Source organism: Rattus norvegicus, chromosome 1 (genome assembly GCF_021556685.1).
Source record: "Rattus norvegicus strain SHRSP/BbbUtx chromosome 1, alternate assembly SHRSP_T2T, whole genome shotgun sequence".
Lineage (NCBI taxonomy): Eukaryota > Metazoa > Chordata > Mammalia > Rodentia > Muridae > Rattus > Rattus norvegicus.
Genome location: NC_141534.1, coordinates 95805085 through 95821099, shown reverse-complemented (window position 1 = coordinate 95821099; position 16015 = coordinate 95805085). Strand labels below are relative to the sequence as shown.

The window sequence follows — 16015 nt, the reverse complement described above, 5'->3', positions numbered from 1 at the left end:
GTTGTGGGCAGAGGGGTCCGGCCCAGTTTAATACACAGAACAAGTTAATTCACAGCAGAGGCAGGCAATAAAGGAGACTTGGTGGCAAGGGGGGTACTCCTGGGTTGGGGGGCAGACTCCCCCAGACCCTCCACCTCCCCCCACTTGCAGTCTCAATTTCCCTTTTTTAAAACCCGAACAACAAACACACACAACCACGAGAAACGACCACACCTCCTTGCCACCCCCAAAATGGCTAGCGATGGGGGGAAGGAGGCAGCCCAGCCTGGCTGGGTAGGGAAGGAAAGGGTTGAGAAGGGAGAAAGAAAGAAAAAAAAACAAAAACAAAAACAAAAAACAAAAAACAACTGAGTCCATTGCAATCTGTGCTTCTTCTCATTGCAGCGGGCTGGCTGCCTGCCTGCCTGCCTCACCCCACCGGCCTCCCCCAGCTGCAAGCCCCAGGTCTGGCAGGCACCGGGTGGGCGCAGGGCGGGGCTCTCAAAGGAGGGGCAGGAAGAGTTCAAAACCATGGTTCACATCATGCAGTATCCACGGTGGGTACCGGGAGGGGGCAGTGTGTGGGCACCATGCCCACCTGGCCTGGCTGTGAGGAAGGTGTGGTACCCACCTCAGATGGGAGTTGAGACAATTGCAACTCCAGAAATGGGGTGGGGAGGGGCCATTCAGGAAACTGGTAAAGTCAGGTCCCAGCAGACACTCAGTGGCCCCCCACCCAGCCAGGCTTAGAGGAATCTTTGTATATATTAATTTCTTTTTTTTTTTCCTTTTTTTTTTTTCACGTTTTGTCTTTTTCTTTAGAAAAAGGCTTTTTCCGTGCCACTGGCTGGCATCCACTACCCCTCTATGCCCGCCCAGAGGCGGGGTATGGCTTTGAGGGGAGCAGAAGCCTGGTGCCCACTTGTCAAGGAATGAAGATGGGGGACAGGAGGGACCCTGCTGGACCCACCCTCCCTCAGGGTAACATTCCACTTGCAGAGGGAGACCGCCTTGGCCCCTCTCTGGGCTTCACCCTATCCCTTCCACTGGGGACACCAGGCGGGAAAAGTCAGGAGCTCCAAGAGGCCGAGGATAGCACCACCCAAAGGTCCTGGAGAAGCAGAGCCAGGTCTAAGTCAGGGTGATGTAAGCGGAGGCCTTTTCTTTCAAGTGCCGGAGACAGAGGTGGCAACTCCAGCTCCCTGCGGGGGAAGCCAGTGAGACAAAATTAGACTCAAGCCGATGAAGAGCGCCCCCCCCACCTGTCCCCACCCAGAGCACATGGTCTCTGCCACCAAGAAGACAATGTTCCAACCCACCCACCCCGTGTCTCACCCATCTCTTCCCTCACCTTCCGGGGGCTCCGCCATGGGAGGGCTCAGGCAGTACATGTGGTAACCCCGATCGCAGTCGTCACAGAACAGCAGCTGGTCCTGGGGGGTGAGACCCGCCCAGCTGGCACCCTGGGGGCACGGGCACCAGAAACCGGGGTGGGGGGCTGGGGCAGGGGCTGGGTCCCAGGGGCCCTTATGAGAAAACTAACTGGCCTTGTCGCGGCTCACACAGTGTGGTCTGGATTCTGTAGCTACAGAACGCTGAACGATGTTCAACTAGCCAGAGACCAACTTGGGACCAATATATAGGTTCGAATGCTGGCCCTACGACCTTCTGAGCTTGGCGACCTCAGGCGTCATTCTCCCTCTCTGAGCTCAGTATCGTCTCTGTGTAGTGGGAACCAGAGCACCAGCCTCAAGGGAGGCTGGGAGGCATCAAGGGGAAGAATATGACAAAGGAACACTAGGGACGATGGTGACCGTAATGCATGCTAATGCTGGTCACCCAGGGGTTATGAACAAGGAAGGCTTTAGGCTTCACGAGCAAAGGTGGCAGAGCCAGGCCGGAAGGGAAGCTGGGGATGTGCCCGGGAGGTGGGGCGGGCACTCACGTCATTCTCCGAGGTGCCACACAGGCTGCAGGACTTGCATTCGATACACTGCCAGCGGTAGGTCCGCACGGCTGCGGTCATGTTCACCGTGAACTGTAAACACGAGGGATGTCCTGGGGGTTGAGGGGCAGGGAGGCCGTTAGCGGAGTCGTTGTACCTCTGGTGGCTACTGACACGTGGGGAGGTAATGGCTCTATCCTCAGCCCCGACCCAGAGGTCAAGGTGAGCTCTGCAGTGGGACCCTAACCCTGAGACCAACATCCGGAAGCTCGACTGTCGGGCAAGCAGCCGTGTGTTGGCCACCACAGTCTCCTACTCAGCCACCATGACAACCACACTCTGCTCCCCAGAACACCATGGCAACCACATTCCATTACCCACAGTGCTGTGGCAACCACGTTCTACCACCCACAACACCGCGGCCACCACAGTCTGTTAAGTATTGCGCTAGGCAGCCACATTCCAATACCCACAGCAGAGCGTCCAGCCCTCCTGTTAACCACAGCAACGTGGCAGCCGACCTCTGCCAACCAGGATGCTATGGCAACTGAGTTCCACAACAGGGTCCCCACACCTTGCTTCTCTGAAAACCAAAGGCCATCCCGCACCAGGCACCAGCAAACGAACTTCCTCTGACAACACTCGCGGTGTGAATCGGCTCAGCCATTCTCCCACGGCGCGAAGGCACCTGTAGCCACTGCCCACAGCACCCAACGGTTACAACTACATCTCTCAGAGCCAGACGCCAGTAGCCACAGCACTCTGCCCACAGCACATCACAGCCACAGTCCATCATCCACGCTGCTCAAGTGACCAGCCTTACTACCCAGGAGGCCTCCATGGAAAACCACACTGTATTAACCACAGTTCTACAGCACACAATCCTGCTATTCACAGCACCCAGGTGGTGCAATTGCTCCCACACCTCCGTCCCCTACCCACAATGCCTCCCTAGCTTCTCTCTACTCTCCTTGCCGGGAAAGCACAAAGCCAGGGCACCTTGTACTGTTGGTTCCCACTGTGCCAGCAAGCCTGCTCAGTCTGTCACAAACCCCTGCAGCAGAGGCAGCCCCTAGGACAGGCTAGGGACAGCCCCTTACTCGCCTGCCTCCCACTCCCTAAATTCAGATTCTGAGATGTCCTCCTCCCGCCTCCGATCTTCCAGAAATACGTAGTGAGTTTCACCTGATCGCCCGCAGTCCGCACAGGAGATGAGGTCCTCAGGACATCCAGTCTTCTTGGAGCCCCCCAGGCAAAAGTCACAGTAGCCATTGGGGATGACAGTGCCATCTGGTGCTTTCTTGGCTGAAAGACAGCAGGCAGCGGTGGGCACAGGACAGGTGAGGCGTGCCAGTCAAAGACTACTGCAGAAGTCGGGGAGGAGGGAGGTGCCCCTACCTGTGTGTTTCCTCTGTGCCTCGGGGACCCAGGCCAATTCTTTGTAAAACTCTGGGGGTAGGGGGACAGAAAGGGGCTCTTACCATAGGCAAGGTCCCATCTGTCCCCAGCCTCAGCCCCAGGGGCGGACCCTTGGCCCAGGCACTGGGAAGTAGCAAGAAAGCTGGGGGAGGGACAAGGAATGCTCACCAGAACCCTAACTCTTAGGATTCTATTTGGGTATGTTTTCTCTATTTGGGTAAAAGTGTGAGGATAGACATAACCTTAGCAAGAACCCATGGCTGCTGCCACCATCGTGTGTTTGCACCCCCCAGGTAAGCTTGCCTAGGCCAACGCTTAGCCCGCAGTTCTGCAACGCCTAATCAGGAGGACATTGTTATAGCACAGAAGGTTCTGGGTCAGGCCTGTGGATTTGTAGAAGCTGTCTTTGAGGGACAGGTGAGCTAGGCCCCCTCCCCCCATGGTTCAGTTGTCATGGCATGGAACAGCCATGAGTGGGTATCAAGGACCCTGGGGACCTTGCCCCTGGACCCTAGCATAGCAGAGGAGACAAGGGAGGTCTAGGAAGAGAGGGGATCATCTACCACCCCACTCCAGGTTCTAATTGAAACAATAAATCAGACCCAGAAATAAACCCGGGAAGGGAGTGAGTGAAAGAGTGAGAGAGACAGAGAGAGAGAGAGAGAGAGAGAGAGAGAGAGAGACAGAGAGAGAGAGAGAGAGAGAGAGAGAGAGAGAGAGGGGGTTGGTTGTCATGGCAACCCTAGAGCCAGCATCCCTATGATTGGTGGGGGAGGGAACCGTGAAGATTTTTTCCAGAAATGTCTAACTGTGCCTCCACCTCCCCAGACACTACCAGTCTCCACCGCCCCCGCCCCACCCCTCGCACCTCACCCACCAGCCTTGACCCTCCAACTCACAACTCACGTTTATGGTTGTTTTTCCGGTGGAAAGGCAGGGCGTGGCGCTCAGTGTGCTCCTCCCCCTCCTCCTCAGCCAGGTGGGTGTGGGTGTAGTGGTAGCTAAGCCCTGGCCGGTTCTTATACCTCTTCCCACAGACTGGAGGGGAAGTGAGCAGGTGGTTGTCAGACTCCAGGGCCACCTCCTCCACCCCGGGTCTCCAGGATCACACCCCCCTGCTCTGCCAAGGGCCAAAAGGGAGAGTCCCTGGGTCCCACACCCCCTCTCTCTTTCCCCTCGGCAGAACTCACTATCACAGACGTACGGCTTGTCTCGGTCCTCCAAGGATGCGTTGTCCTGGCGTTTCCGGAGACCTCCAATGCCATACGCCTGTAGGGAGGAGGGTTAGGAGTAAGGAAGCCAGGAAACCAGGGAAAGGCTCATCATTCCTGGGGCTTTTGAGTTTGTCCTTGTCGTTGCTGTCGTTGCTTTAGACAGAGTCTCATGGTGTAGCCCTGCCTGACCTGGAATTCACTCTGTCGATCAGACTGGCCTTAAACATGCAGTGATCCTCCTGCCTCTGGGTTACGGGTATGTGCTACCATGCCTTAGTGGGTTTCTTCATTTAGACTTGAAAATTCAAACTGAAGAAAAAAGTTAAAATTTTCTTAGTACTAGGGGTGTGGCTCAGTGACAGAGCAGGTGTCATGGGAGTATGAGACTCTGGGTGCCATCGCAGAGCCACACAGCAATAATGAAGTCTCCCCATTAAAACCAGGCACATTTTCTAGCTGTGAGCCTTTGAACTTCTCGCAGTACACCTATTAGATAGTTCTTTTTGGTGTTGTTTTGAGACAGAGTCTCTCCACACAGTCCTTGCTGTCCGAGAACTCGCTATACAGATCAGGTTGGCCTTGAACTCACAGAGGTCCTCTTGCCTCAGCCTCTCCAGTGTTGGAATTAAAGGTGTGTTCTAACACTTTTTTACTGCTCATAATGGAGGGTGTGTGTGTATGTGTGTATGTGTGTGTTGTGTGTGTGTATGTTTGATTGTGTGCATGTAGTAAATGTGTATTTGCATATGTGTCTGTATATGTGGTGTATATGCATGGTATATGTGTGTATATGTTCGTATATGCAGGTGCACTTGTGTGTGTGGTGTGCATGTATATGTGTGTTTATGTGTGTATGTGGAGTGTATATTTGTCCATGTGTTTGTATGTGTGTATATCCACATGTGGTTATGCATACGTGTTTGTACGTGTTCGTATGTGTGCATACATGTTTGTGTGTGTGTTTGTGTGTGTGTTGCTGTTGTTGTCTGGGTGGCTGGTTTGGTTTAGGATTTTTTTTTTCTTTTTGCACATGGTCTCTTTATGGAGTTCAGAATAGCCTGGGATTCACTTCTCCCAAACTTGGAGCAATTCTCCTGCCTCAGCCTCCCAGGTACTGGGATTACAAGTGTGGGCTGCCACACCCAGGTCTGCAAGACAGTTCTGATCCACAAGCTCCAATTTTGAAATTGTTATAATCCACTGAGTTTCCATTTCCTCACCCATAAGAATGGGTGCAAAACCCTCTACTCCTTCACATAGCTCTGGGGAGGAGGTGGGAGGGAGAAGCTTCTGGAAGATACCTTTCCTTTGGCCCTGTTCTTCCTCCTGGGAATGTCTTCCTCCAAGTCTTCTACCTCGAGATCATGCGGAAACTCCAGCAACTGCTGTTTCTGGGCCCAGTAGAAGGGAGATTGGGGGGTCAAGAAGGTGGGGGCACTGATGTGCTGCAGGTGGGGTGGGAGAGCAAGTCAGGGAGCCTTCTACAAGCAGAGGTGTTCTGGGAGAATGGGGCTGTAGGGTCCCCAAAGGCCCTGTGGAGCCGGGCATCTCAGAGCAGGAAGGCATAGTGGTGACAGCGCACCTGCAGCCAGGGAGGGGGCTCCTACCTGACAGTCCATAATGGTCTCCTCCTCCTTCAACTCCACTTTCTTCTCTCCAGTCTCAGCGCACAGCAGAGCCTCAAGGACTGGCCCTTCCGGGAGGCCACCCTCCTTCTTCAGAGGTGCCTCACAATCTGGGGACAGTCCACAGGGAAAGGGGTATCAGTTGAAGAGGCTGTGGTCAAAGTGCCCAGGTTGCAGGCAGGTGGGGGTGGGAGCGTGGTCCTTGTAGCAGGGGCAGCCTCTCCCACGCTCAACCAACAATGGACATAAGGATTCAACTCGGGCCCTGGAAAGAATGCCCATACCCTGGGGAGACACAGCCATGCCCTCAGCTCTACTAGATAAAGAAGACAGGGCGAGACCCGCATACACCAGAAACCCTCAGGAACAATAGCAGACCCTCATAAACACCTGCACAGTGAAAAGGCGCCTAGACCCTCAGATACACCCAAAGAAAGTTAGAAAGACATTTGAATAGGATACATACAGACACATATGCGGGACATGCAGATAGATGGCCAGCCACACGAAGGAACACAGCCAACCTTTGAGTACAGCTGGACACACAGAAGAGATACGATTAAGTCCTTGGATACAGAGATACTCAGGAAGAGACAGGCAGAGCCTCAGAGAAATCTGGGCCTTCGTTAATTAGGAAGACACAGGCAGGCCACGTGATACACCTGGACACTCAGAGACAACCCCAAGGAGAAGCACTCAAATGTGGTCACACACTTGCACAGAGAAACACAGTCTGACATACACCGGAAATCACAGCCAGTCAGCACTTCCAGTACTCCTGATACAAGCAAACCTTCACACACACATTTGGACAGAGGACGAGACCAATGTCTGCCTTTCCAGAACACACTGGAAAACTCCAGAAGAAACACCTAACCCAGAAAGGCTCTCACAGACACTACCCTAACAGGATGCGCTGACAGAATCACATAGAGCCCAGAAAAAGCTAGGTACGCACAGACCTACCACCCACACACAATCAAATACACACTTTCTGATACATATTCTCTCTTGGAAACACCTAGAAAGGAACAGGCATTCTAAAACACTCAAGCAGTGAATACAACTAGACACCCTTAACTCAGTGGCTCTCAACCTTCCTAAAAGTGTGACCCTAAATTTAATACAGTTCCCCATGTTGTGGTCACCCCCAGCCATAAGATGATTTCGTTGCTACTTTGTAACAGTAATTTTGCTACAGATACAAATCGTGAATGTAAATAGGTTATGCGGGGTCTTGACCCACAGCTGGAGAACTGTGGCTAACTCTTAACACATACACGGTGAGACAGCCCTCAAGCACCCACAGAAAGAAACACTGCCAGACACGGGTGTGTCCCAGCTCACTCAGAAACACGTACAGTCAGACTTGATACATCTAGACATGGATAACACCGCGTCCTCCATACACCTGCTCGTCCTGACCCACATAGCAGGTACAGCTGGCAGCTCAGGAACTCAAAGAAAGTAACTCAAGACATCCAGGGACAGATACCCTGCTGTGAAGACACTCAAGATAATAAAGACGAAGTTCAGACAGTTCAGACGGGCAGCAGGGGGGGTTGAAGGCCTTGACTGGGGCCACAGCAAGCGCAGGGGACACAGCTCCACCCACCGATCTTGTACTCGCAGGGCCGGAGCCTGGGGTCCTCCAGGATGTTGAGTCTCCGTTTCTTCCTCCAACAGCGGGCGGGGTAAGTGTAGATCTGTCCTGGGGCCAAACCTAGAGGAGAGAGGCTGTGAGAGTGAGGTCCCTGGACGCAGGCCCCGCCCCGCCCCAGCCTCGCGGCGGGTACCAGGCCCGCGGTGGGTCTTCTCCATCCAGATGTAGCAGTTGTTCTGAGCCACGCCGGTCTGAGAGTCGAGGAAGGGCAGGCGCAGGCTGCGCTCGGCACACAGGCGCGCGTTGTAGCTGCGGCAGTGCTCGATGGCCTCCCGGTAGAAGTCCTCGCCAAGGCTGCGGGGGCGGGCGAGCAGTGGGCGGGCGGCTGTCAGCAAGGGCTGGTGCGAGGAGGCCCAGCACCCTCCCCCGCGGCCCGTTCCCGCTGGTCCTCAAAGGGCAAGCCGACCAGGTCCACCTTCACCTCCCCCATCTCCTCCCACCCCTCAGGATCCGGGGGCGGGGCAGGGTGCAGGCAGGGAAGCAGTTACCTAAAACTTGATTATGTCTCGGGTTAAGAAGTATTCACAGACAATATAGAAACAGACCAAAACACACCGGGACCCGTCCACACATGTAGCCAAACATCCAATACAAACAAATCGCACATGGCCACACGGGATTCACACACAAAGAGAAACATATCCCAATATTCACAAAGGAGTAGCAAACAAATTCTCTCTGTCGCACAGCCGCACATCTCTTGCAGAACACAAATATTCCAAATTTTAAAAGAATATCCATAGAACTACCTATGAATGCCATGTATCCAGAGACCCCAGATGTGTCCAGAGGAAGATTATCCACAAAGCCCCACAACATGGAAACACACCACACAACACTCATCCCAACAGTCACACGTTGTCAAAAGATAGGGACCCTAGAATCATTTACATATGCGCTTACATATTCATCCAGAGACACTTCAGCCAAACACACAATACAAAGACATCACAGAGATTTATACAGGTACACATACACACATTCACACCCTCCGGGGAAAAACAAACCCAAATTTAAAATACATTCACAAACACAGGTACACCCCTTGGAAACAGAGGGACAGTCCGGTCTGCCTCTGTTCGTGCAAATATTTAGACCTATCCCTACAGCTCCCTATCCAGAGACACGGAACATAAATGGTGCAGTTTCACCAGACATGTGCACACACTTAGAGACCCAAATACTCAGATAGGTAGTGCAGAATAAAAGAAATCCTATACATACCCACACATTCAGCTACAAAACAAAAAGCAATGTATAAGTCTCACAACACACTCCACACCCCAAGACAAAGGTAGCGTGGGTTCGACTCGAGTGTACCCAGGCCCCATCTTCTCTAAATCATTTACCCTCTCTCAAACCCTAGCATCCCTGGGAGGGGACATGACCCCTTTCCCCTAAAAATCCTTGGAGACCCCTCCCCCACGCCCTCCACCCGTCCAGGAGCAACGCGTCGTACACCATTCTTGCCAGACACCCACAGTCACATACACTCGCACCCCCGCACGCGGTGACAGCCCCCTGACACCCCACCAGCCCCACCCCCAGCGGCCGCACACATACACACACACGCACTCGCAGCCACACAGACTCGCCCGCGCTGACTCCCCCGCCTCGCGCACGCCCGCACCACCTCAGGGGGCTGGGGATGACCGTGGCCATCTTGCTCCCCGGGTCCTGCCCCCAGCAGGTCCCTGCCGGGTCGGTCCTCCCAGCGGTCGGGCGGGCGCTGAGGCCGCCCATCCATTCATTCCCGGGGGGCGGGAGCACGAGGATCTCAACCAATCAGGTTGGCAGGGCGGGCCGCCCAGGCCATGCTGGGAGTGGTAGTCCCTAGCGGGTCCTCCGACCCAGAGGGATGGAGGATCACGCAGTGGTTCACACACGCTCACTCACATGCACTCCCAGCCCCACGTGCACAGACGCATGCACGCACACACGCGCACATGGCCGCTTACACACAGTCACACTACACTCGCAGACTTCCATTCACCCCACCTTCACGCACACCCAGCCACAGGCGCGGGGACCTCGCAGGTGCCCACCCGGCGGTGTCACCGGCGCGCCAGACGCCACCTGGCACTCCAAACTCTAGAGAATCCATCGTGACTGAGAGATAACTCTCGCGGCCACCTCACTACAGAACTGCCGTCATTCTTCTTGGGTTCAAATCCTCGCCGATAGGACTTCAGGCGCATTACTTAAGCTTTCTGGGCCTGTCTCGACGGACTGAAGATTACAGTAGTAACAGGGTAAGTGGCTGTTTTAAGGACAGCATCTTGCTGTTCAACCCAAGCTGGTCAATTCTGCTGCCTCTGTCTCTCCAAGTGCTGGAATTAGTGTGTGACTCCACACCACCAAGTGCTGGAATTAATCTCTGGCAGGTACTAATAAATTCACTTATTCCACAGAGAAGATATCTACAAAGAGGATCTGATATGTACCAAGACATAAAGTGGTAACATTGTTTTTTTTTTGTTTGTTTTTTTTTTTTTTTTTGGTTCTTTTTTTTCGGAGCTGGGGACCGAACCCAGGGCCTTGTGCTTCCTAGGTAAGCGCTCTACCACTGAGCTAAATCCCCAGCCCCGGTAACATTGTTATTAGGAAGAATTAGTAGCCTGCCTTAGTAGGTGTTCAACAAATATTTGTTGAGTGAATACTTAACACCTACTGTGCACCTAACACTCACTCCACGCTAAACCTTTACTAGTCTCATTTTCCAGAGGAGGACTTTGAGATCCTGAGGAAACCTTACCTGTTCGCAGCTCCTGACTGTTGTCTGGATGTAGGATTCGTGCGCCTGTCATCCATCCCTACAGGAGCCTCGTCTTCTTTTCTCTCCTACCATCACCCACAGTAAGAGATCCCCAGAGAATGAGCTGACCTACTGAGTCTCACACCACACACACACACACACACACACACACACACCACTCACTCACTCAGCCCCACCCTCTGGGGAATAACTTAGCATTCTGATTAGAGTGGCTGCATAAATTAGCATATCAAGTGTTAATACAAAACCACTCTTGTCCAGCAGGGGGCGGTCCACCCATCCTCACAAGTCTCAAGATCTCCCCGCACTTCAAACACACAATACATCTCAAGACTTAGCTCCTTTTTACAAATGTCCCCATCCGCCCACCCATATCAAATCATCCAAGGCCTTGACCCATCCGTTCCCCGGCACTGGTATGGTGTCTAATTTATGTCCTACCCAGGAATAAATGGCACCCCTGACTTTGTATCATCTCCAGACCATGCCACCATATGCCCAGTTTCCAGGCCCAGTGTTCAGCTAGGAGGGTCCTTGTAACAGTCCTCTACCACCCTCCAGATCCTCACCACACCAACTGGCTCCACGGTTCTACCTCGGTCCTGCCCTTACTTACACTCCTTCTCCAGCTCAGGTCACCTCTGACACCCAGGCGACCACCAGGAAAGGGCCTGGCTCCCTTTGCTTGCCCATCACCATCACAGACCCTTCTGCACACACTCTCCTCAGAACCTGGCCCTCCCAGTCCTCTCAGTTGCCCAGGCAACTCTCCTGTCCCCAGCCCAGTGCCCTGTGTGATAATACTAACTAGTCACTATTCACATCAATCCTTTGAGTCAGGCTCTGTGCAAAGTGCTGGACAAAGATGGACCTTTTAGTGAGATCCAGTGGCTCAGGTATGTCACCCTAGCATGGGATGGTAGCCGGTGCCTAGAGAGTTTTTAAGGCTCTGTCTTGAAAACAAAACTAACAAGCAAAAACCCACAAGACTCAAGGACCAGGCTCGCTGGCACACACTTGTTAATCCCAGCACCTCGAAAGTGTCAACGGGAAGTCAGGTACTCCGGGCCAGCTTCATTGATTTAGTGACTTAGGTGGCTTGAGTATCAAAGATCATGTCCATAACACAACAGCCTCCACGGGCCTGGCTGCTGCCCCCACGAGGTAATGCAAACAGCTATTCTGCCCAACCCACACTGTAACACTGAGGCCCAGAGTGGGCTTCAAAGCCAAGTGTGAATTCAGACAGAAGGAACTAAAGCCAGTGCCAATGGACTCTTCTTCCCAAGGGGATTTGGCTCTAGCCCTGGCTGGCCCGGAGCTCATGGGTAGACCAGACCCGCAGAAATTCTCCTGCATCTGCGATTAAAGGCGTGGGACACTACTACGACCTGTGGCTCCCGCACCATTGAGGAGCAAGTTGTGTCCCCACTTCCAGCCCAATAGACAGACCCTTTGAAAGATAACCTGAAGAGATTGGCTGCCCCCTCTACTCCTGCAGAGAGCATATCAAACGCACACTTCCTCCAACGTGTCTGCAGACCCACCGACCCAGATTGAAACTCCAATCTTCAGTGATTTCAGGGTGTCCCTCAAAAAGGCAACCTCGGTGTGTGTGTGTGGCTTCGAATGAGAGGCAAGCGGAGCACCTTACCACTACTCTCCCCTTCACACTGACCCAGGCACCAGACAGTTCCTCTAGCTCCACTGTAAATCCCGGCCCCCTAACTCTCACCGCCCTCCCCCCGCCCCCAGAAACCAGAAGCGACCGGGGAGGGGCTTGGGTCCAAACAACTGTTCTTTGGGTGGACGGGGGTGGGGGATGCACACCCCCAGTCATCCCAAAGCTCCAGGCTCAAGGTCAAGTCCGTGAGTGCAGGGGGTGGGGAAAGGGGGAAGTAGCCCCGGCCCCTTTGTGCGGCGCTGCGGGCGCTCGCCCTCCGCCTCCTCTGCCGGGCCCGGAGCGGGGGAGGGGAGTGCCGCTCTCCTGCAGGGAGAGAGGGCGGGAGCGGCCACGCTCCTGTCACTCGGAGCCGGCTGTCACCGCCTGGGAAAGGGGGTGGGAGGGAAAGAGAGCGTTGGGACCCGGGAGTCCGGGATCCCGAGGAAGGAAGGAGGGAGATATAAAGAGGTGAAGCTGGCATCCGATGGCAAAAAAGCGAGGAGGGACGGGGAGGGGCTAGCCTCAGACCCAGGCGGCCGGGTGTCCAGTCACCCGGCCCAGCAGGCAGCCAGCACTCAGAGAGTATAGCACAGACCGAAAGGGAGGGAATTCCCGGAGAGGGAGGGCGCTCCCAGCACCAGCTCCCGAGGCACCGGTCCCCAAAGGGATGGGAGGTGCTCGCATTAGATGGGTATGGGCGGGGAGAAGGAGGAATGCCGCGGTCCGAGCCGACCGAGACATCAAGACTTCTAGGTCTGGGAGACCCGGGAGCAAAGAGAGGAGACAGTAAGGACTCAAATGGGGATGGCCTTAGATCCCACTCTGCAGCCACGGGGTTCCTGGAGAAAGACCCGACAAGAGGATGGTGCTTTGATGAGGGGGAATGGGGTGAGATGCGTGAGGCTCCTGGCCGGTACTTAAAGGTTGATACCTCCCACCCACCCGGGGAAGTCGGGCACCCCAAAGACTCCGAGGAGCAGAGATGGAGTAGGCGAGTGAAGCCCCTACCCCCACTCTGGGTGGGGACACGGCCTCCACCACCCCCTAGCCCCCGGCACATTCCTTCACTGACAGCGACAAAGAAGAGGTGCCCCCGCGATCCAGAAGGGCTCCGGTATCTAACCCCAGAGGCGATAGGGGATGAAGGGTCAGCAGGGGAGTGGGTGTGCAAGGGGATCCCCAAGTACCATTTATACCATCCACGCGCTGCGTCCCCCACCCCGGCCCCGGAGAGTGCGGGGGGGGGGGACAGGCTCCTGAGGGAGGGGGTCCAGACTTAGGGAAGGGACACTCACGACTTGAGCGGGTTCTGAATGGCGGTGGCCATGGCCCGCTCCGCTGGGCCGCCTCCGGCCCGGGGCGCCGCTGCCGCTGCCGCTGCGCGCGGGCCCAGCCCGGCCTGCGACGCCCGCTCTGCCGCCCAGCGCGCTACGATTTCATTCATTCTTGGGGCTGCGGCGCGAGCGAAGCGGGGCGGGCTGGGGGCGTGGCCCAGCCAATCCCCGCGCCTCCCGGCGCACGACGGGACCTGGAGTCTAGGGGCGCGCGGCGGCGCCCGAGGGCGCCCCTGCGGGGACTACACGTCCCAGGGGCCGTTGGGAGTATGGCGCACCCATTGGTTGCTGGGGATACAGGGCGGGGCTGAGCATCCCAATGTAGCATCCTTCCCACTCTGAGGATGTCTAGGTCCCAGCTGGGGCTTCTTCCACCATCTAGTCCCATACCACCACCACCACCACCATCACCACCCCAAGGGATGTGGATGACCCACAGGGTGTAAGGAATATTTTTTTTTTCTGTCCCTGCTGGTGTGAGTGGCTCTAACTTGTTGTAAAGCTGTCTTAGAACAGAAGGGTTTAATCAATGTCTTTGTCCATTGGCATAGCACCTATGGGCCAGTACTCTCTGGCGCTGGGAATACAGCAATGACGAAGTCGCTGTTCTTCTCAAGAAGTTCACATTCTAATGCTGGAGAGATGGCTTAGCAGTTAAGAACTCCTCCTGTTCTTCCAAAGGACCCAGGTTCCGTTCCCAGCATCCACATTGGGCTGTCCACACTCGCCTGAAAATCCAGCTCCAGGGGTCTGACATCCTTTTCTGGTCTCTGTGAGCACCAGACACAGGCAAGGTACACAGACACACGCGTGCAAACACTAATGCAGAGAAAATAAATCTAAAACCAAATCTTAGAAAATAAAAAGTACCTTAGGTGAGTGAAAAGTGAGGCAAATTTGAAGTGAGCAAGGACACGGATGGTGTAAGATCTTATAGGCCACTGCAGAAAAAGCAATGTGTTCCAAGAGAGATTCATCCTCCAAGCCCTTCTTCCTTAGAGCATGCCACACCCATCACCAAATCCCATTACACAAGGGTCCCCATCTACTGTGTGGGGCCTGGGAATAAACTCAGGGCTCAGGATTGGCTTGCCAGTCCACCTGTCATACTTCTTTTTATAATATTTGACACATTGATTTTGTGTGCATGTGCGAATGCATGTGCCCACTCAGCACCCCTACTGTGTGCATGGCGCTTGTGTGGAAGCGAGAGAGCAACACACACGGGAGGCCCGCTCTCCTACTGTGAGTCCCAGAGGCAGAGCTCAAGTCTACAGGGTTGCTGAGAAATGCTCTTATCCACCGAACCATCTCACTAGCTGGCCTTTTACTCTTTATTGGACAAAGGATCTCACTAAGTTGACTAGGTTGGTCTGGAGCTAATAGTACATTTCCTTCTGAATATTTATACATATATATTTATACTATATATATATAGTATATATATATATATATGACACATTTAACCATTTAGTCCATTGTTGCCTCCACTCCACTCATTAGAACGCTGGTCCTCGGTGGTGGTGACACATGCCTTTAATCCCACCACCCAGGAAGCAGAGGCAGGTAGATCTCTGAGTTCAAGGCCAGCCTGGTCTATAGAGCGAGTTCCAGAATAGCCAAGGCTAGCTACACACACACACACACACACACACACACACACACACACACACACGAAGGAAGGGAGGAAGGAAGAAAGGGAGAGAGGGAGAGAGAGAAGAAAGAATGGTGGCTCCAAAGGGTTTGTGGTCTCATTCATAGCTCTGTCCTCACTGCTTGAATAAATAGACAAAAATCTCAAATTAGCCCCGTCCTCCGCTCCCCTGTCCCCTGTGAATTTCTGAAGACAAACACAGCAGGCAGAAGTAGTGAGGTGGCCGGCTGTGCTGTCACACACCTGGGGCAGCCTAAATTGAGGGCGGGTTCAGCTGCTGTAGTAAGGACTTCACCCAGTGGACAGCCCTGGGCTGTAGCTTCAGGGCAGAGAGAAAGGTTAGTAGGGGTCTGGGCATGATGATCGTAGCTTTCCAGAGGCTGAGGCAGGAGGATCAGGAATTCAGGGCCTGCTTTGGTTGCATAACAAGTTGGAGGAAGGGATCCCTGGTGGAATCCCAGAGTACTATGGTCCCTAAGGAGCTCCCAACCCCACTATGTGAAGCTGATGTGTTTCTGTGTTTCTGGCTGACCTATGTGTCCTGATCACTGGGAAAGGTCCTGGTATTCTCACCTCCTTATCCATGACACCTCCCTATCCTGTCAAGTGCTAGGGACCAAAGCTATCACAACCACCACCACCACCATCGCCACCACTATCACCATCGATATTTTGGTTTTCCGAGACAGGGGTTCTCTGTGTAGTCCTGGTTGTACTGAAACTAGATTTGTAGACCAGGCTGA

At 54.2% G+C, this 16015-nt stretch overlaps 1 protein-coding gene across 23 annotated transcripts; it reads right to left on the bottom strand.

Annotated features, from left to right (window-relative positions):
• Positions 1–13749, bottom strand: Dpf1 (double PHD fingers 1). 23 transcript variants are annotated; one of them, NM_001105729.3, is made up of 12 exons: positions 9479–9582; positions 7979–8139; positions 7798–7905; positions 6165–6292; positions 5859–5948; positions 4534–4612; positions 4250–4381; positions 3323–3373; positions 3110–3229; positions 1925–2037; positions 1331–1412; positions 1–1181 (listed from the first exon to the last, which is right to left on the bottom strand). In NM_001105729.3, the coding sequence occupies exons 1-12, from the start codon at positions 9505–9507 to the stop codon at positions 1111–1113; spliced, it is 1164 nt and encodes a 387-aa protein (NP_001099199.2). In that variant the 5' UTR covers positions 9508–9582; the 3' UTR covers positions 1–1110. The 23 variants fall into 23 exon arrangements, with proteins under 23 accessions (NP_001099199.2, XP_087440741.1, XP_087440743.1 ...); XM_087584615.1 differs by lacking the exon at positions 9479–9582 and adding an exon at positions 13580–13749 and having other exon boundaries at positions 2–1181; positions 1331–1442; XM_087584617.1 differs by lacking the exon at positions 9479–9582 and adding an exon at positions 13580–13749 and having other exon boundaries at positions 2–1181.
• Between the last annotated feature and the right edge of the window lie 2266 nt (positions 13750–16015).